The sequence below is a fragment of the Aethalodelphis obliquidens genome, unplaced genomic scaffold, assembly GCF_003676395.1.
Source record: "Aethalodelphis obliquidens isolate GAN/ISIS:26980383/991018 unplaced genomic scaffold, ASM367639v1 scaffold89, whole genome shotgun sequence".
Lineage (NCBI taxonomy): Eukaryota > Metazoa > Chordata > Mammalia > Artiodactyla > Delphinidae > Aethalodelphis > Aethalodelphis obliquidens.
The window spans coordinates 4,331,011-4,352,739 of record NW_020838033.1 but is presented as its reverse complement, the minus strand read 5'-3'; the positions used below and the strand labels follow the sequence as shown (position 1 = coordinate 4,352,739).

The following is a 21,729-nucleotide window of genomic DNA, read 5'->3' as shown; positions in this document are numbered from 1 at the left end:
TAAATGGTTGTTCACTGTAAAATTCTTTCAACTTCTCTGTATTTCTGAAAATTTCATAATAAAATCTTGAGGGGGGTGAAAAAAGCAGAAAAAAAAAAAAAGACTGGCAGTAAGTGGGTCAGATTTGGCCTGCAAACCGTAGTTTGCCGACTCCTGGCCTAGAGTATACATTTATTGTGTGATGACTTAAGAGAGCTTTTGGTCCTTGAAAGGAACAAAGTTCATGTAAGCATATCAAAAGGGCATCAATGGGGAGTCTAACACTATTATTATTTTTTTAAGATTTATTTATTTTTAGCTGCATTGGGTCTTAGTTGCAGCATGCAGGCTCTTCATTGCGGCGCATGGACTTCACTCTAGTTGTGACGGGCAGGCTCCAGAGCACGTGGGCTCTGTAGTTTGTGGCACGCAGGCTCTCTAGTTGAGGTATGCCAGCCCAGTAGTTGTGGCGCACGGGCTTAGTTGCCCCGCGGCATGTGGGATCTTAGTTCCTTGACCAGGGATCGAACCCGCGTCCCCTGCATTGGAAAGCGGATTCTTTACACTGGACCACCGGGGAAGTCCCTAACACTGTTATTTTTAAAATTAGAAAAATATACATCACTAACAGCCCTGTTTATCATACACATATACTGTGGGTATATCTCTGTGCCACTATAACATATAAATTAATTGGTCACAAATAAAACCATATGTGGATTCAACGTTGTGTTTACCACTTAGTTGGTTCCTCCTTTCTTCCTGAAAATTTAAACCTAGTAGACTGATGCACTGGAGATATTTAAATCAACTCCAGTTTGTTTCCTCCATGAGGCCTGCTTGCACTGTCCCAGCTCCCCCAAGTGTGGTATTAGAGCTGAGTTTTTGGAGTGTGTTTAATTAATACTTATTTAAGCCTAATTATACTCTATCCATCTGGAATTATTTGTGCATGACAAACTTTCACCCCATTACATTACAAACTTTTTGAAAAAAAGAGCCCTAGTAGCCCACATTTACATCTTTCTAAAAATACCTACCTAAGAAGTGATATAACCCACCTAGATTTTTGAAGAGGTTGAGAGTTCTTTTTCCAGCCTGGTCATTGACTCCTATGAACAATTATTATTTCTCTTCTTAGTAACGACCAACTCTTAACTGTTGTCAGACGGGTCTTGAGCAGTAGGAGATAACCCAGGGTTCCCCAAGTCTTTATGTTTGTTTAATATTGAGTGAGTGCTGAGAGTATCATAGGCACTTCACTGAATACGGAGGATATTGGGACTTTCCTGTGGGATGTAAAATGTCACTGAGATACTGTAATGTCAAAAGCAGGTGTTAAAGCAATTATAAAACATATCATGAGAGAGAATATCTTTATGGCTTGTATCTGGCCTGTGTTCACAGAGGAATAGACTAAAATAAAGCCTCTGGAGATCAGGGTTAGAGGTAAGATGTGTTTTAACAGTAGTGTACCCAGGGATATAACTAGATAGAGATGACACACCAGATGGTGGAATATCATCCCAGCGGGGCCCTGTGAAAAAGAAATGCCGTTAAAGGCAGAATGACTGAGGTAGAACCTCACAGCTTTTTGTTTCAGTCCTTCTTCCTCTGAAATTGGATCCCCATCTTTGCCATTTCCCACTTAGAATAAGGAAGGAAAGATTCTGTCATTTGCATGTATGTTTTGAGTTTTTGATTCGCTATGAATATGCTGATGGCATTGCTTTTCTTCTTTGAATAACTAGGGAATATGAATTTGGCTATCAACACCCTGCGTTTAACATGATACTGGCTTCCATCTTTCAGCATTCCTAACAACCAAACACCATCTTTTTCTACTTACACTGGCAGTTTTTTCTGGAGCTACTACTGGGCAAAAAGTACACAATATATCTCAATATCCATCAGCTTCAGCTGTTTACCCTGCTTAAGTTGCACATTTACCCTTTGTATTAGTTTTCTAGGGCTTCTATAACAAATTACCACAAACCGGGTGACTTAAGCAGCAGAAATTTATTCTTTCACAGTTTGGGAGCGTAGAAGTCCCAAAGCAAGGTGTCAGCACCACCATGCTCCCTCTAAAAGGCTCTAGGAAAGAGTCCTCCTTTGCCTCTTTCTAGCTTCTGGTGGCCCCCAGCAATCCTGGGTGTTCCTTGGTTTGTAACAACACAACTCTAATCTCTGCCTCTGTCAACACATGGCCTTCTTCCCTGAGTATATCTCTGTATGTCTTCTCCTCTTCTTATAAGAGCACTAGTCATTGGGTTAAAGGCCCACCCTCATCCAGGGTGACCTCCTCTTAACTAATTACATCTACAATGATCTGATTTACAAATAAAGTCACATTCTGAAGTTCCTGACAGATGTGAACTTTGGGGATACATTCAGCGCACTACACCCTTCATCTTCAAAATCTTTACAATCGAATATCAGATATACCTGATTCTCAATGTGAAATAGATTTCTTTTTAATTGTACAGTGGTGATCAATTAGTGTATTTATTTGATTACTCCTTGTGTAAGAGTTAGGATTGTGACTGATTCCATGAAAAAAGTTGAATCTGATAATTTTTTGAAAGGAAGGCCTTAAATTTTCTCTATGTTGATACCTTGTGTGATGCTTAGGTCAAAGATGAGAACTTTAATTAGAAAGTTTGCTGAAAAAATAATTCTCCCCCCCTCAGGAGCTAGAGCCCCCATCCCCAGTAGTTTTCCGTGTCAGGGTCTCAATATCTTTTGAGGTGTACAACTTTTTTGCACTCATGAGAAATACAAACTATTTTGATGCTTCTGAAAGTGGGAGGAAAAAAACCAAGCCACATTTGTGGTTTATGGATGCTAATTACTGCTACATTTAGATATGTGAAGGAGGGTCTATGTCTGGAGGGAGCTGGGAGAGACTGTCAGCCTCGCCTAGGCGCTCACTGAGGTTCCAGCGGTACTGCTCAACACACGCAAATACATGCTTCAAAAGGAAGTGCCGCTTTTTATCAAAATATTACATCTCTCAAGCCCAGATCAAGACCTGTCGCTCATGGGATGCAGGGGTTATCTTACAAAATCAGCAGTGCTTTGCTGCAGAAGTTCACTCACAGGGGATTTCTGTAAGTGCTCACAATGGGCAGAGAGGCTTCACGGCTCATACCGTGTCAAACGGGTAAGTTCTGTTGGTGATGAAACCCAGACACCTCTCCTTGACTTTTTTTTTTTTTAAACGAAAAACACCCGGATTCTTTTTTTTTTTAAACCAAGCTAAGTGGCACAGTGAACTAAAAGGAACTTATAGGAAGATATTTGGCATCTGCGAAAAAGGAATGTACAGTTGTAACAGTTGACAGAAAAATAGGTCTGCCTACTGTCCTTAGTGGGTCTTCCAAGATTCTTTCCCTTTCCTTTGGCTTTCTTTTAACCATGGAGCAATAGTACTGGTGCTTCCTTGGGGTGGAAGCAAGATGAATGAAATTTTAAAAAATGTAGATTCTGGTCCAGTTGGTTAGCAGTACGTGTGAAACACCCATTTGTGCCCGCTAACTCTCATAGCATCTACTCTTGCCCAGTGAGTTTGGCCACTCAAACTAAGTTTGGCATCCAGTATGGTGAACCGGGCCATTGTGTACCCTGGTACAGTTTGGTAACCACGTGAATGCACCCTGCTGAGGGGTAAATGAGCAGTCCCAGTCGTGTGCCAGAGTCAGCTCATAACCACTTGTTAAATTTTCAGTGAGCTGGCTGACTTCACATTGATGGCTTGGAACGGGCCATGGTATTTATACCACTAACATTAGCAAATGCTACGAAGAAGCCCTTCCCCGCTTCTGAGTGGGTTTTTAAGCATTTACCAGCATACCACTGGACTGAAGACTGAATGAAATCCTGTTCTGGCTCACTAGGTCACCATTTTTCATGATTCGTCAGAGGGTTTTTTTTTTTGGTAATTTGCACAAAGGAGAATAGTGTTGGAGAAGAGTAAGTGAGAGATCTCCACAACATAGTAGGCACAATCCAGAAATTTTATTCTTAAGGTATGGGGGTCACATTATTACAAAGTTAATGAAATATAGGAGGTTTTTGGTAGCTACTGTTACAAAAAGCACAAAGCAACAACAGTGAAATTTAGACTAGACACAACTGACCACACATTAAACTTTAAAAGTCTCAAATAATCATGAGGCAGTTACTTCCTACCTAATCCCATAACATAAGAATTTTAGCTTGCTCCTATCAGAGAAGGGAAGAAGAGTGAACAGCTGGAGGCAATCACCAATCCTGTTATATTCAAATTGATATCAATACATATTGCATTGCGGTGAAGTCTTACTCTACTTCATTGATCCCAAAGAGTTGATGACGTGGCAAGGACAGTCTTTTTTAATCTCATTCTTCTTTTATGCTGAAGTTTGAGGTATACGGTAAATGCTAAATATTTACCCATTTTTCTTTCTGCCTTTCCATCCAACCATCCATTTATCCATTCATCCCCTGCACTGTTCCCAAGTGCTCACTAAATAATTGTCAATTGATTAAGTAAAGTGAAAAAGAACATGTGAGTACATTTTGGCCTTGAGGTCTTCTTTAGCAGTGTTCTTCAAACTGGGATATGGGGAGACTTTCCAAGGATTACATGGATGTGGATAATTTTAAGAGAATCAATCTCCAGGTCTTCACCTTCATTATGTTCCCTTTCCTGAAGCAGGTCTCCCCTATAAGGCTGTTGTCTTTGATGTTCTTCTTTCCCACCTCCCTTTTCACAGTGATCCTTTTCCACTTTGTAAAAGAAAGGGACCTCTCTCTCCCATCCCAAATTTTACTTCTTTGCCCTAAAGTGTAAATATTTCCAGGATGCCAAATAAAGGGTCAATTAGATAATTCCTCTTATCAAAGTTTCATAAATGCTTGCCCCCCTCCATCCATCTCATTTAGAGGTACATTCCCAGCAAGTTTTACTTTTTATATTTAATAATTATTGATCCAGATTTATAGCATACATATATTTTTTTCATCAATTGTACGCTAATAATTGTAATAACTCAATCCCAAAGAATTTTTAACATAGCATTTCATAAAAATATTTTTATTTTTATTTATAGTTGTTTTCCTTGTAGAGACATATGATAGGATGAGCAAGAGAAGACTCAAGCATAAATGACTAGCATATAAAGGTAAAATTCTATGGGAAAAGAGAAATGGAAATAGAAGTTCAAGGAGAAATTTTCTCATTTTTTAAAGCTTATTTATGTATTTTTAAATTTATGAGGGAGTAAATCAAATCACTATTATTTATATTCCATATGCACCCATTTGAAAGGGTGCAATAACAGTTTTCACCATCATTATTTACAATGAACAAAAATGTGTTTTTGTTTTAAAAACTTTTAACTTATGATAAGAAATTATAGATGTCAACTTAATATCCACTTAATGTCCACTATATACAAGGGAGAAACATAATTTCTCAAAATTCTTTTGAGAGTACTCGAGCAAAAAATTTGAAGACCAGCCACTGTCATGTACAGTATATAAAATATAACATAAGGAGCCTTCAATTTAAGCCTGAACCTATTTAACGGCCTAATACAAACTTGATACTTCAAGGTTTGAGAAACCTCGCAAAACTATGTGAAATTTTGTGTTTATTGTTATGTGTACATTTTTCTACGTACAGTATAGTTCTCAAAGAGGTAGGGCCACAACCCAGAAAAGATGAAAAAGCCCTGACCAAAGTGTATAAAGTCTTAAGCTTCTTGACTTCGTTGTTTTTGTTATAGTTTATTTGTAATGGTCTCTATGCTTTTAACATAAACAATTTTGGTTCATTTCTGTATGTGTATAAAATAATATATACTAATTATGAAAAATCATGAAATAGGCACAATCCCCCTTACTTCATCACCAGCCTGAACCCTATCCTAGGCAACCTTTTAATTGTATTCCTTGTTGATTCAAAAGCCTTTCCTTTTTTCTTAATTTTGATAGGGAATGTTGGAAGTGCTTCATCCATAGAAAAATGCTGGGTGGCAATTTGGAAAACAGTTTTTAAAAGAATAGACATCATCTGCCCCTGACAATTCTATGTGGTTTCTTCCAGCATTTGATACCCAGCAGTCTAGCAAATAGGTTGACATAGTATTCAGGCTTAGAATTAGGAAAATTACATTTGGAAGTGACTGACAGCGCAGTAGTTTTAAAACTTTGGATTTTAAAGTGTCACGCACAGCAGATGAATGAAGATGTCAGAGCCAGGGCTAAAGGAGGACTCTGGTAATCCAGCCCTTGGTGTATAACCTTCAAACACCAATAAGCAAGATTGTCTGTATTTAACATGTGACCTTTCTCATTCTGACTGGTAGGTCCAGATGTTTTCTCATTCAGCTGCCTGGTTGAAATCTGCTTTTTAACCGACTGCATTTCAATCTAGATTCGAGGTTGCAGAAATGACAGTCTTGAAAAGTATATTCTTCAGTGAGTGATGCTGTCTAAACAGTAACATATGGAAATCCATGTTTTAATAATTAAAAATAATTTGCGACCTTACCCTTAATAGATTTGTTAATTATGTCAACTGAATAAGTAAAAATGGGATTGCAGTAGATAGTTCACTATATTAGTCAGTCTGGTGGCATTTTAAAAACGTTGGCGGGATTTGTTAGAACCAGGCTTTTCTGCACCTGCGTCTGCAGAGGCAGAATTCCCAGTCATGCCTTTGTTACCCTTTGTTACTCCTCAAAGAAGTTCATAGCAGTCCTAGAGAAAATAGGAAAGGCTCTTTATTAGCTTCTCTTAAGTCACTCTAGGCTTCTGGCCATACTTCTCACCCACTTTAATGTACCTTTATTACCTTTTTTCATTGCTTGGAGCCCAGAACTATTTCTGGCATTTTTGTATGAACTCTTACTCACCATTAACTTGATTTTCCGGTTCTAGTCCTTCAGGTTGTACTAGTTCTCTCTCTTAGATTATATAGAAAAGATAACTCTTTATTTTCTTCTTTTCTTATGGGAGAACTAAACTCTCACATTCTTGAGTGAACCCTCAGAGAGCTTCCCCATGTGCTTTGTACCACTGCTAACTTGTAGATCAGGGACAGTGCTCATTAATTAAGTAATAGTCACAGCCTAGTAAAGCACACTAAACCATTAACAGAATAGAAAGTGAGACATAAAAAGACATAAAAGCGCAAAATGTGACAAAGAACTAATATAATTAGAAAATCTGGATCTTTATGGATTTTAGTACAATTTAGAAAGAGAGCAAAAATCAGTAGTTACTTAGGTATTCTCTGAAGTGGATAACTATAGGAGATGTCCTGTGAGGCCAACTCTTACATTGATTGTTTTAGCCTCTTTCCTACTGCCAAGTAGCAGATACAACTTGTGTTTTTAACAAAAAATTTATTTAATTCTTTGAAAAGGGCATGGAATTAGTTACATAAGAACAAAAGGAGTTAAAGATAGTCTTATGAGGATTCGTCATATGAGTTTAATCATAGCTCAAAAGCTACACTTGTCACGATGCTTCTTGTAATAGTTGGTGAATGAGCTGCTAAACTCTCCCCTCTTGAGACAGTCAGTATCAGTGTAGCTGGCTATCAGTTGTTGGGTTTTTTTTTTTAATCCTTATAGTGTTCTTTAAAAAAAAAAAAACAGCTTTAGTGTGGTTATAATTTACATACCTTTAAGTGTCCAATTCAATGATTTTTAGTAAATTTACAGAGTTGGGCAACTAGCACCATGTTTTAGAACATTTCTGTCACCCTAAGAAAATTCCTTGTACCTGTTTGCAGTCACTCCCCATTATTACTCCCAGCACCAGGCAACCACTAATTTGATTTTTGTCTCTATAGACTTACCATTTCTGGACATCTCATATAAAAGGAGTAATACAATATGTACTCTTTTGTTCTGGCTTCTTTTACTTAGCATAATGTTTTTGTTTAAGTTTATCTATATTGTTGCATGTACCATTACTTTGTTCCTCTTTATTTCTGAATAGTATTCTATTGTATTGATAAAGTACATTTTGTTTATTAGTTCACCAATTGATGGATGTTCTGATTATTTCCAATTTTTTTTTGGCTTTTATGAATAATCCTGCTATGAGAATTTGTGTACAAATCTTTTTTTTTTTTTTTTTTTTTTGCGGTACGCGGGCCTCTCACTGTTGTGGCCTCTCCCATTGTGGAGCACAGGCTCCGACGCGCAGGCTCAGCAGCCATGGCTCATGGGCCCAGCTGCTGCGCGGCATGTGGGATCTTCCCGGACTGGGGCACGAACCCGCGTCCCCTGCATCGGCAGACGGACTCTCAAACACTGCGCCACCAGGGAAGCCCTGTGTACAAATCTTTGTGTGGACATAGGTTTTCATTTCTTTTGGGCAGATGCCTAAGAGTGGGATTGCTGGGTTGTATGGTAAATTTATGTTTAGTTTTATAAGAAACAGTCTATATTAGTTATTGATTGCAATATAACAAATTACCCCAAAACATAACAGCTTAAAACATTACAAAGCTATTATCTCAAGAATAGACGCACAGCTTATCTTGGTCCTCTGCTTCAGAGTCTCTTATAGGCTGCAATCAATGTATTGACCCAGACTGTGGTCTCATCTGAAGGCTTTAGTAGGGAAGGATCAACTACCAAATTCACTCATGTGCTTGTCAGAATTCAGTTCCTTGAAGGTTTTTGGACTGAGGGACTCATTTCCTCACTGTAGCTTGGCCAGAAACTGCCTTCAGTTCCTTGCCACGTGAACTGTCTAGCTTACTTCATCAGAGAAGCTCATGAGAAGCATGAGCGTGCACGCGAGAGAATGAGAACAAGATGGAAGTCATATTCTTTTATAGTATAATAACAGAAGTGATTTCCCATCACTTTTGCCATGTTCTTTTAATTAGAAGCAAATCACCTAGGTCCAACCCACATGCAAGGGGAGATTACACAAGGATACGAATACTAGGAGTCAGGGATTATTGGGAGCCATTTCAGAAGGCTGCCTACTGTATTGCCAAACTTTTCTTCCAAATGACTGTACCATTTTTCATTTCTACCAGCAATGTATTAGGTAGAGCTCCATTTTTTCCATGTACTCGCCAACACTCATTATTGTCTGTCTTTTTGCTGATAGCCATTCTAGTGGGTGTGAAGCGGTATCTCACTGTGGTTTTAATTTACATTTCTCTAATAACTAATGAGGTTGAATATCTTTGCCTGTTGTTCATTTGCTTAATTTCTTTGGTGAAATGTCAATTCAGATCTTTTTAACATTTTCAGTTTAGGTTATTTGTCTCATTATTGAGTTGTAAGAAATTTTCATTTATGAATCATGCTTTTGGTATCGAATCTAGATTCCAAGGTCACAAAGATATTATGTCTCAGCTAATATGCTAGGCCTTTATATACATTATTTTGCCTAATTTAATTACAGTAACAACCTTGTTAGGCGTAGATGTTATCACTGTTGCACAAATAAGAAAATTCACAGAAGTCAAGTGACTTGCTGAGATCACACAACTAGTTAGCACAGCTTGAACCTAGATTCTGTCTTATACTCCAAAGTTCATGCTCTTTCATCAGAACTTTTTTTAAAAAAGATATTCAAACCTATTTTCTGTGGGCAAAATAAGAGTGAAATATGGTATTGTTCCTTCCTTGTAATTATTAGTGCCCATTCTGGTGCTATTTGAATACTGTTATTAGAAACCTCTATTTGTGATCATTGGAAGTTGCCTTTTTAAATAGAAAGGGGCATGTACTGCAGTTTGTTGCCTAGATTCCATCCTCGTTTCATTCTGCCAGACAATATTCCCTCCACAGTTTCTGGTGGGGCTAGGATGCAGTTTTGCTTGCATTCTTGAAGTGTGTCACTGGGCAGCTGTTAAGCAGTTACACTTTACCCCCAGGGACGAGCATGTTCCAGTGACAAGATAGCTCATTCCCTTATGTGCTTTTAACGTTGTACATTCACCTAGGACAAGTCAGTGCTGAGTTCCTTCCATTGTTTCTTAGTGCTCTAATTCCATTATTTGAAAAACAGAGAGGGGAATGGAGGAAGCAGAGAAGAAGAAAAGTCCAAAGATGGTAAATTTTATATTATTTTGTACATATTTTGTTTTAATTAATTTAATGTTTAAAAGAGCAAGAATCTTCTAATTCTTAAGCCTTATATTCATTTTTCTCTCTTCCAAGAATCCTTTATACCCTTTGAGTCTGGTTGATATACTTTAAGTTAGAAATACAATTTATTATTTTCTTCTGCTGTGGCCTAAGATGCTAGCCTTAGGCAAAATTACAACCTGTGGAATATTTTGGAAACATCTCCAACCTTAATTTTGTACTTGAAGCAAAGAACAAATAATTGTTTACTCCTTCCTTCCTCCTTGCCTTCTTTCTTTCCTTCCTTCTGTTCATTTGGTAAGCAGTCGCTGAACTATGTGCCCAACAGAGTGCTAAATATTAAGGGCGCTAGTGGAATGATATACAGACATTGACATCAAGGAGTGGCTACACAGAGAAGAAAATGGGGACTACCATAGGAGGAGCAGACGTGGAAAGGAAGTACAGAAGATAGAAACAGTGAGCCAAGTTGAGTATGAAACAAGTATAAGAAATCCAAGAGGTGATTGGAAGTATCTGTTGGGCTCAGCAGGGAGAACTGGCTGGAAATAAAGATTTGGGAGTCATTAGCAACAAAAAGTTGGATCAGGAGAATATGTAAAGTGAAAAAACAAAAGCTTCAAGAAACAGACCCCTGGAGACCATTCACACCTAGGAGGCAGAGAAAGAGGAGTAAACATGGAAAATAAATTAGGTAGGAATAGAACCAGGAATGAATAGAGTGAGGGAAGAGGTTCAAGAAGCAGGGACTGGTCAGTGGCATCCTGTTCTAAAGTAGCAGAGTAGGAGGGGCTGAAGCCAGACCACGCCAGGCAAAGAAATCATCTGGAAAACTGATCATCACTGTAGGGCTTGGGACTTTCTCTAATGTATCATGAGGAGAAACTCTACATACTACAGCTCATCTTCAGACTGTTGTAGACAAGTTGGGGGGTGATACAGCAAACTGACTGACTTCTTCCTTGGCTGGCCTTCTTATTATCATTAAATTGGTTCAGGCTGCCCAAGGAGTTCATTCATTCATTCATTTATTCATTCAATACCTACGATAAGTGGGCCCTCTGGAAGGTTCTAGGGAACACAAAAGTTCTAGGTTCTGGCCCCTGCCTTGATGATGCTTCTGATCTATATGGGAAATAAACATGCTACTGTTGTACAGTTGACATAACACATACGTGTACTATGTATACCAAGAACTACTTATGCTCTGCATATATATAGAAGACATTTTCATTCCTTCCCTTACCCATCATCCTGAGTTTGGTGTTGTGACAGTCAGAATGTTTTCAACCAATTTAACTGTATTTGGATGACAATTTTTGAATTTTTCTAAGAATTATGTTTTAATATGCCTGAAATTTTTTTAAAAAATTATTTATTTTATTTTTGGCTGCATTGGGTCTTCGTTGCTGCCCATGGGCTTTCTCTCTAGTTGAGGCGAGTGGGGGCTACTCTTCGTTGCGGCACGTGGGCTTCTCATTGCGGTGGCTTGTCTTGTTGCAGAGCACGGGCTCTAGGTGCGCGGGCTTCAGTAGTTGTGGCTCACGAGCTCAGTAGTTGTGGTGCACAGGCTTATTTGCTCCGCGGCATGTGGGATCTTCCCGGACCAGGGATCGAACCCATGGCCCCTGCATTGGCAGGCGGATTCTTAACCACTGCGCCACCAGGGAAGCCCTATGCCTTAAATTTTTAAAATTGAACTCTGTTAAGAGAAAGATAGAGTGAATATTCTATACAAGAAAATTATGAATGAGAAGAAAGTTTTTTCTTCCAGATTTATAAATGAAATATCTACCAGGTACATATTTTAGTCTATCTCTAGTATGTTTAGGCAACATCCAAAACCTTAACCTCTTTAAACGTATTTTCAGTCAATATTTTTCAATGGATAACAGTTCTTTCTCAGAAATATAAATATAAAATAATAAATACACAGGTCGATCAATAGAAAAATTCATAGCTATAATGGACAAAAATGAAAAAATATACTTGTATACTTTTTTATAGTTTAGAAGGAACTTCCACACATCATGCTTTTCAGTCCTCACAACTCAAAGAATTCACCTGGCCTGATGATAGCTGAAGAGCTTAGCCCAACTGATCAGCTGTAACCATACCTACTGCTTATATGTAGTGTATTCCTGTTGTTAAAAGTAATAAATCTCCTCTTGTTCTAATGGAGAAGCAAAGAATCACACTGAAATTATTAAGCAAAATTATTTTTACTATTATGGCAATGAATGAGCTATTTGATAGTCAGATAATAAGACAAAGATTAATGTCAGTAAAATTGAGGGTGGTTCCTTTGCAGCTGAAACTTTCTTCATGTTTTCATGCTAATGCTCTTGAATTTGAAGTGACATGATTTACTGATTACCAGTTTAGCTTCTTTAAGGGCAAGTTTAAAAGTCTGATAAGAATACGTTTTAATGAGAACTTAAACCAAATCAAATATTGTCCAAACTGCTACCTCTTATTTCATCGCTATTGAGATATCAATATTTTATCTCTTATTAGTCTGATTCACATTTTCCAATTTTTTCCTAATTTTAAAATAGTTGTTTTAAAGTTACTAGATGTCTATCATTTTAAATTTTAAAAGAAGAGAAAAATGAAAACATAATGGATACTATAAATCAATGACCAAAAGTTTTGTTTTCATTGAAACTTTATAATTTTACTGATTAGAAAATACTAAAACTTCATATTCTTTAGTTCTCAAAATATCATTGGTTTTTCTCCCTTCTCACTTTACACAGAAAAATGTAAATTAGAAAATGAAAATGACCCATAATTTCAGTGTTCTTGTTCGTAATACAAAGAAGCCATTGTGGGAAAGGAGTACAGACATCAATTTTATAAGGAAAACTGTTCTAGTTAATCTGTCTGTGCTATATTGGGTGATAGCAACAAACTCTGTAGACTAAATACCTACAATACATATATCTCCCATTTTGCTCTTTAGTGCTTCAAGCTTCTAAATCCTATTAACAGCTGTCAAAACTTGGTAAACTATTTAGATGCTTTCACAATTTGTTTAATTGGTTACTTAGAAAATGACATGCTAGAAAAGCCCATTCCCCCACCCTTTCTTTTAGCCTGGCTGAACATCTGTAGCATTAGGGCCTCATTATCTCTGAATTGGCATAGCAAATCAGTGGCATCATTAAAATGCCACATTAAGATGATTAAGCTTCTTTGTTATCCAGTTGACTTTTGCATGTGCTGAGGATTTCGTGGTTATGACCCCCAATCCTTGTAAAACACTTAAACAACATCACCGTTTTGTGTCTTCCCTGTCTAACAGTCGCTATCTGGTTTTGTCCCTTCTCACAGTATCTTTGGCAAACTTGAAGCTATTACTCCAGACTTTGTCCTGATTTAAACTGGATTCTGAGATCTTAGTTCAGAGTGGAAATTCAGAACCTGCTTTTTACACTGAGAAGGTCATACTAAAAACATGTTATCCAAGACACCCAAGTTGCCTGTTCTGTTTGCCATCTTTGATAGGTTCTTCTCTCCAACTGAGCATTTTATGTGCCTGTAAAACAAACTGAGGCACAGTTGGCTGAGACTGCTATTGCCCCTGAAGGATTTAGCTGTTGGATCCTTTCCAAGACCCATTGTTTTTGCAATGTCTCAGGTGAAACCAAAAATGTCTACTCTGGAGTGCAAACCTTTCATGTGATAAGCATCACCCCAGGAAATGAGACCATGTGCCTCAGCCCCGGTGAGCCAAGCCTTTGTTCTTTTCAGCCTACAAAATTCTCTCTGGGGGGTGTGTGTGTGTTAGTGTGTGTCATCTTCCTAAGAGGCCTCCAGAACATAGACAAAGATGGGAGCAATTGTACCCCAGAGTAGCTCCTTTAGAAAGAAGTTCAGCTTAATCTAATTTTCTGTGGGTTAGATTCAATTTAGACATCTTTTCCCCCCTCTGGGAATGTTTAGCAATTACCTTTATCAGCAATTTGTGGTTTGGTATGTTCTTTTCTCCACAAACTCAGTTATAAAAAATTTACTCAGGAAGCCTTTAACATTTTTTGTTATGAAGTATATCATACATAAAAAAGGCAAATATAATTACATGTATAAAGAATAATAGCAAAACAAGCATCCATGGGCCCACCACCTGGCTTAAGAAATAAAATATTGCTAGTGCCTGTGAAGATTCTTGAGAGTCAAGTGGCAATTTAAGCCATGTGTCTAAGGAACCTAATATATTTAATAAGAGACTGGAATTTACAAAACTGAAATGGGAGATTATTCACATTACAAAAGGTCTGTTCACTGTACAGAAGACTTCAGGATGCTGTGGGGGCCTCTCCTCAAGTATATTGAAGTATTTCTTGCCAGATCTTTAAGACTTTCTGCCTTTCGTAACAGTTCAGGTGTTGCCAGTCACTGACAACTGAAAAACTGAGGAAAAATGAAGATAAACATCTCTGAATGTATAATGTAAATCTGTGGAACAATATTATTGGTTTTACATGTAATGTTTTATGAAGACAGAAACAGGAGAATTTTTTGCTAGTTTAAGGTATCTAGGAAGACTTCATGGAAGAAATGGCATTTAAACAGCATCTGGAAATTTGAATAGAATGTTGATGTGGGGAAGGGCATTTTAGGTAAAGGAAAGACTGGAGAAGAGGTTTGGAAAACTGCAGTTAGTAAGATGGCTACTGTGCTTCTCAAACTTTAATGTGTATAAGAATCCTTGAGGATTTGTTGAAATGCAAAATCTGATCCAGTAAGTCTAGTGTGAGGCCTGAGAGTCTGCATTCCTAACAAGCTCCCAGGGGATGCTGGAACTGCTGATTCAAGGACCTCACTTTGAGTAGCAAGGTTATAGTCTAGAGAGAAGGATGATTCAAGGAGTCTAGTGAGAAATGAGATGATCAGGTCGGCTTGGGGCAGATTCTAGACAGGTCCTTGAATGTCTCACTAAGGAGTTTGGACTTTATTCTGTAAACAGAATGAAATCCTTGTAAGTTTCTGAACAAGAGTTTTAGTACTACAGGATGATTAATCTGGCAATAGGATATAATCTAAAAGAGAGGTCACATATACCGTGGACCAGTTAGGAAGTTAATGTAGTGGTATATTCATGTATTAAGTATTTATTGTGTATGTACTTTATGCAGAGCACTGTGTCAGATTCTAGAGCAGCAGTTCTCAAACTCCATTGTGCATAAGATTTGCCTAGAAAACATATATATTTTTTAACATCTTTATTGGAGTATAATTGCTTTACAATGGTGTGTTAGTTTCCGCTTTATAACAAAGTGAATCAGCTATACATATACATATATCCCCATATCTCCTCCCTCTTGCGTCTCCCTCCCACCCTCCCTATCCCACCCCTGTAGGTGGTCACAAAGCACCGAGCTGATCTCCCCGTGCTATGCAGCTGCTTACCACTAGCTATCTATTCTACATTTGGTAGTGTATATATAAGTCCATGCCACTCTCTCACTTCGTCCCAGCTTACCCTTCCCCCTCCCCGTGTCCTCCAGTCCATTCTCTACATCTGCGTCTTTATTCCTGTCCTGCCCCTAGGTTCTTCAGAACCTTTTTTTTTTTTAGATTCCATATATATGTGTTAGCATACGGTATTTGTTTTTCTCTTTCTCTTTCTGACTTACTTCACTCTGTATGACAAACTCTAGGTCCATCCACCTCACTACAAATAACTCAATTTCGTTTCTTTTTATGGCTGAGTAATATTCCATTGTATATATATGCCACATCTTTATCCATTCATCTGTTGATGGACACTTAGGTTTCTTCCATGTCCTTGCTATTGTAAATAGAGCTGCAATGAACATTGTGGTACATGACTCTTTTAAATTATGGTTTTTCTCAGGGTATATGCCCAGTAGTGGGATTGCTGGGTCGTATGTAGTTCTATTTTTAGTTTTTTAAGGAATCTCCATACTGTTCTCCATAGTAGCTGTATCAATTTACATTCCCACCAACAGTGCAAGAGGGTTCCCTTTTCTCCACGCCCTCTCCAGCATTTATTGTTTGTAGATTTTTTGATGATGGCCGTTCTGACTGGTGTGAGGTGATACCTTATTGCATTTCTCTAATGATTAGTGATGTTGAGCATCCTTTTATGTGTTTGTTGGCAATCTGTGTATCTTCCTTGGAGAAATGTCTATTTAGGTCTTCTGCCCATTTTTGGATTGGCTTGTTTGTTCTTTTGATATTGAGCTGCTTGTAAATTTTGGAGATTAATCCTTTGTCAGTTGCTTCATTTGCAAATATTTTCTCCCATTCTGAGGGTTGTCTTTTTGTCTTGTTTATGGTTTCCTTTGCTGTGCAAAAGCTTTTAAGCTTCATTGGGTCCATTTGTTTATTTTTGTTTTTATTTCCATTTCTCTAGGAGGTGGGTCAAAAAGGATCTCGCTGTGATTTATGTCATAGAGTGTTCTGCCTATGTTTTCCTCTAAGAGTTTTATAGTGTCTGGCCTTACATTTAGGTCTTTAATCCATTTTGAGTAGAAAACATATTTTTAATGCATGTTTCCAGCCCCCACACCCCCAATTTTGGGACCCCCAAAATTTCTATTTTAAAACCCCACAACCTCTCGTCTTACAGATACAGGTGAAGCAGTGTCATAGGGGATACTGAGTTGAAAACAAAACAAATAACAAACCTGTGTAGCTTCTGACCTCAGATAGCTTTCATGTCCATATGGGAGATGAGGTGAGCTTACAAGTAACTCAAAGAACGAAGGAACAGATTATTTTGCAGCCGGGGGATCAGGGAAGGCATAGTAGGGGGAAATGGCATATTAGTTTTGCCTTAAAAGATGTGTAGGATTTGGACCCGTGGTAATGTTGGGGAAAGACCTTTAGGGCAGTGGAAATAATAAAAGGAAGGATACTTAGAAGTTGTTTAGTTTGGTTAAAGGTATCTCAGTATTCAGAATCAACATTACAAAAATTGTTGGGGCCAGATATTGAAAGGTCTTTTAAATTCTTTGTTTCTGAGTTTAGATTTTATTTTGTAGGCAGCAGAGGATATTGGAGAATTTGGACAGGGTCATGATATGACCAGAGCTACAGTTTACAAGAACCATCTGGTGGCAGAGTATAGCATGAGCTGGAAAGGAAAGAGAAAGGAGACAGGGAGAACAATGTAGAGGCTAGCACAATAGGAGAGCAATCAGGGTCTGAGATTTGGGATAATGAGTGTGTAAAAGAGTGGGGAGGAGAAGCAGATTGGAGAGAGGGTACAAAAACAAAACCAATGGGTGATTAAACGTGGGGTGCAAACAAGAGGAAGGAAAGATGACTGTAAAGATTCTAACCTGAATAACTATGAAGATACCTAGGAGGCCTTTGGGAACAGAGGACTGAAGAAGGGGAGAGAGATTACACCTGGAGATACATATTTGGTGATTAATCATGTAAAATGCTAGTTGAAGCCTTAAGAGTGGATGAAATTGCCATAGGGGAGGGGGTATAGAGGGAAGAAAAAAGGGGGTTAAGGACAGTATTTGGGAGGCAGAGCTGGGGGAAGAGCTAGAAAGAGGCAATCAGAAAGGTGAGGAAAGAAGGTACAGTTTCACTGAAGAAGTAGAAATACAGAAGAACAGGGAGTGGAGGTCAACAGTATCAAGGGCTACAGAGAAGCTGGGGAGAATGGCACACAAAAGGCCATTAGATTTAAGAATCAGGAGTTTATTGATGATCTTCAAGGGAACAGATTCAGTGAATTATGGAGGCAGAAGCCAGATTACAGGGAATTTTATATCAGTTTTGAGATCGTAGAGACAGTAAGCACAGATTACTTCTGTATGAAATCTATCTAGAAAGGAATGTTGAGAGAGGATGAGTTTAGGTATGATGGGATGAGAGGCTAAACTAAATTGCAAAGGGAATAGAAAAGAGGAGTTGGCATCTAGAGAACCTGAGGACGTAGAATCTACAGGACTTGGAGACTGACTTGATGTGGAGATTGGACGGAAAAGGATTCCAGTTTCAAGACTTGGAGAATGCAAGAAGGAAGATGCCATGTGTGACTATAAAGACATCATAAGTTAGCAGCAATTTTGGGTTCAAAGATGACAATTTGATTTTAGATATGTTTCTTAATGTTTTCAAGGGATACTAAGTAGAATGCCCCCACCTTTCCTCTGCTCCAATAAATTTCCCTCCCAAGGAAGAGAATGAATCTCTCAGTCCTTAGAGCAGACTAGTGTCGTTTCTGGTAGTTTTGGTGGACTATATTTGGAGACTGGGTGCTAAGCCCAATAATCTCTCAGGAATCCCTTTTTTATCTTAGATACTAATGTATTCTAATATTCAGCTCTGTTTATTTTCACATGGTAAACCATAATGAATTGTTGATCCCCAGTAACCATGCAGAGAGGACAATCCAGTTCTTTTACCTAAAACTGGTAGGACTCCAAGGGCAAACCAATAACTATACCAGGAGCTCTTTTGGTCTGCTAAGTCCCAGGGACTTCCTTAATGCCCTGTCCATGTGTCTGTATGCGTTCCCTTAGAGCCCTGGGTCTCAAATACTGTCTTCCTTGTTCTATGGCTAAGTCCCAAATGACAAAAGCCAAGAATTTGTTTTGAGCCAGGTCGGGGTAGTATTGAGTTCTAGGTCAAGCCCATTAAAGCCAAAATCCTGAGAGAAGGAGCAACCCTCTCATGTCCTGTGTTTTCAGAAAGACCCGAAACATTGATCTTACTAGTTTTTAATTGTCACTGACCACAGAATGGCCTGAGTCTGTTCATATTAACATTTACAACGAAATTGAAAAGGATCCTTCTCTGCCGGCCCTTTCTGTATGCTGTTTCTGGTTTTCAGTAGCTGAAGTTTTCCGTTGAGTTTCTTTTAAACGCCTACATGCAAACTAAAGAGCATTCAAGCTTTGGTGGGATATCACCCACAGCTGGAGTGATGGAGGAAGGGAGGAGGGTACAAGCCTCAGGTGCATCCTTCTCTTTCAAAAAAAAAATTTTTTTTAAAGCAAAAACCACTTAAGAAAACAAATTCCATCTGAAAGCAGGCAAGATGTGTCCAGAGAAAGAAGGGAATGAATCTCTCTCCATTCCCTTCTCATCCGTTTCCCGTAGGAAATGTATATCAATTCATGTATAATCCAGATGCATAGGATGGGCAAATTTGAAACACGTTGGATGTTTCCTGTAGCCCTACATTTCTTCTAATCACGGAGTGAAAGATTGTGAACCATGAACCGTGATGAGAAGCAGTGGAACAGTGTTGCAGCAATGGCTCCTCTGTTGGTGGTTAGGCCCTGTCTTGCTCTATTAAGCAAACACAGTTAATATAGATGAAAGGTAACCCTGATAGAAGTGAAAATTGAAACTTGAGTGGAAGGTAGCAAGCCAGGCACAGCTGCAGTTATACTTCCTCCTATGTGGCAACAGGAGCTGCACTTACTGGTGTTGTTTGGAAGGGATGTCATTTTTTAAAATATCTTTTCTTCAGCGTGTTTTGGTTTTTAAAGTCTACCCCATTGATGGGGGAGTGTGGAATATGATGGTAAGGGGCATATTAGACTTGATGTGTCAGAGTATGAGGCCAAATCCAAGCTCAGTGTTCTAAGCACAGTTAATCTGCTATTAACTGGCTGTATAACTTTGGACTATTCACCAAAAACGTCTCTGATCCTGGATTTCCTTACCTGAAAATCAAGGGTTGGATTAGATGATCTCTAAATTCCCTTCGAGCCCTGAAATTCCATTGATTTGTGATTCCTCATGGAGCATTACAATTTCCAGTTTCTAAGAATGAATTTTTTTTTAAGTAAGCATTTATGCAGCCTTATACATATATGAAAAAATCCCTTGTAGATATTTATTGTTATTATATCAGGCAAATATTTAGGTTTTCTTAGTATCAGTACATAAATTTACCTTCTTCATTTCTTATGTTCTTCAGCTTAAGAGTGCTGCACCTCTTTTTGAGATAGTACCTGATCAGCCAACTCACTTTGGCCAGCCCCACCTCTCCTATCCAGTCCTACAACTCTAGGACCTCGAGTTTAGTCCTCCCTAACTTGGGTATAGGTGCCCTTCCCCTTGCTTAGGTTGAGCTTCATTTACCTGTGTCAATGAAAATGACTCCTTAGAAGGTTATGTTAAAGGATTACTTCTCCTTTTATCTTTCTCAACACTATTTCACTAGTACTGCCAGCTTCCTCTACATTCAATGTTCTCTCTTTATTGGTTCCGAGAGAGAGAGAGATAAGACTCATTTTAGCAGTTGGTATACATGGAAGGGGAAGAGGCAAAGCATGGCTTAAAATCAGAAAAAAACATGTTAACTATTCAACTCTCAGTCTTAGTGGCATAAATTGGATGCAATTGAAGAATTAAAGCAGCATTTTCTTCTTGAAGCCAAGGAGAACATCACCTTGCCTTGTAACTTCAACCACCAAAAAAGCACTAAATCTGAGAACCTTTCTCCTCCCCCGGTACTGGAGAAGAATTGCTCAAAATGTTTTTTTCATAGTCGCTTTGAACAGTCATAGCTAAAATCTATTCTCTCTAATTTTCTGGATGGCCTAAAACGCTGTCATCTCTTTGTGTGCACGCGCGCGCATGTGCGCATGCGCGTGCACGTGTCTGTGTTTTCCCCTGACTATGGTTCTGAATTCAAATAACGCGTGATCATCCTAATGGTATTTTCTTGTTTTGTGGATGTACAATATTGTTAGCTTCATTTGGTATTTAACTGTCAGTTGTGGGTCTCTGCTCTTTGAGCTGCTTTGATAGCTCCAAAACCAATCATTGTTCATTTCTTGCATTTTCCTCCCTGCAGATGATTCAATGAAAGTGAAAGATGAATACAGTGAAGGGGATGAGAATGTTTTAAAGTCAGAACCCTTGGGAAATGCAGAAGAGCCTGAAGTTCCTTACAGCTATTCAAGAGAATATAATGAATATGAAAACATTAAGTTGGAGAGACACGTTGTCTCATACGATAGCAGCAGGCCAGCCAGTGGCAAGATGAACTGCGATGTGTGTGGATTATCCTGCATTAGCTTCAATGTCTTAATGGTTCATAAGCGGAGCCATACTGGTAAATAGTCTCCTTTATCCATTGTTCTGAAAACTGTCCTAATTCAACCACATGAGAAAAGAAGTGGTGGTATTTAAGACTTACTTTTGATTACTTTCATTGATTTTTGCTAAAATTCTGATGTATCTCTCCCTCTCTGTATTTCCATTTACCCAGTGATTTTTATTCCTGCTTCATGGTGCATTTGGCAAACATATTGCAAATGCTATGAATAAAAGAAGACTGTAGAGAGCACAGTGTTCTAGGTCAGCCACATATTTTTCTTCAGTTAATAAGTGGGAGTTAAATTGTGTGATATGCTTTTTAGGCGTCTTTCATATATTTTTGCATAACTTTTAAAAAAGCAGATCTCATTGTATTGAGTTCAAATTTGGTAGATGAAAGGACATAGCTTTTTTTTTTTTTTTTTGCTGTACGCGGGCCTCTCACTGCTGTGGCCTCTTACGTCGCGGAGCACAGGCTCCGGATGCGCAGGCTCAGTGGCCACGGCTCACGGGCCCAACCGCTCCGCGGCATGTGGGATCTTCCCAGACCGGGGCACGAACCCGTGTCCCCTGCATCGGCAGG

The 21,729-nt window shown here is 38.6% G+C and overlaps 1 protein-coding gene across 2 annotated transcripts in view; it reads left to right on the top strand.

The window, feature by feature from the left end:
• IKZF3 (IKAROS family zinc finger 3) overlaps positions 1–21,729 on the top strand; it is an 82,463-nt gene that overhangs the window by 36,017 nt on the left and 24,717 nt on the right. For both annotated transcript variants that reach the window (XM_027094454.1, XM_027094453.1), the window contains exon 4: positions 20,902–21,162. In XM_027094454.1, coding sequence (XP_026950255.1) covers positions 20,902–21,162 — 261 coding nt within the window. The remainder of the gene's footprint in view (positions 1–20,901; positions 21,163–21,729) is intronic.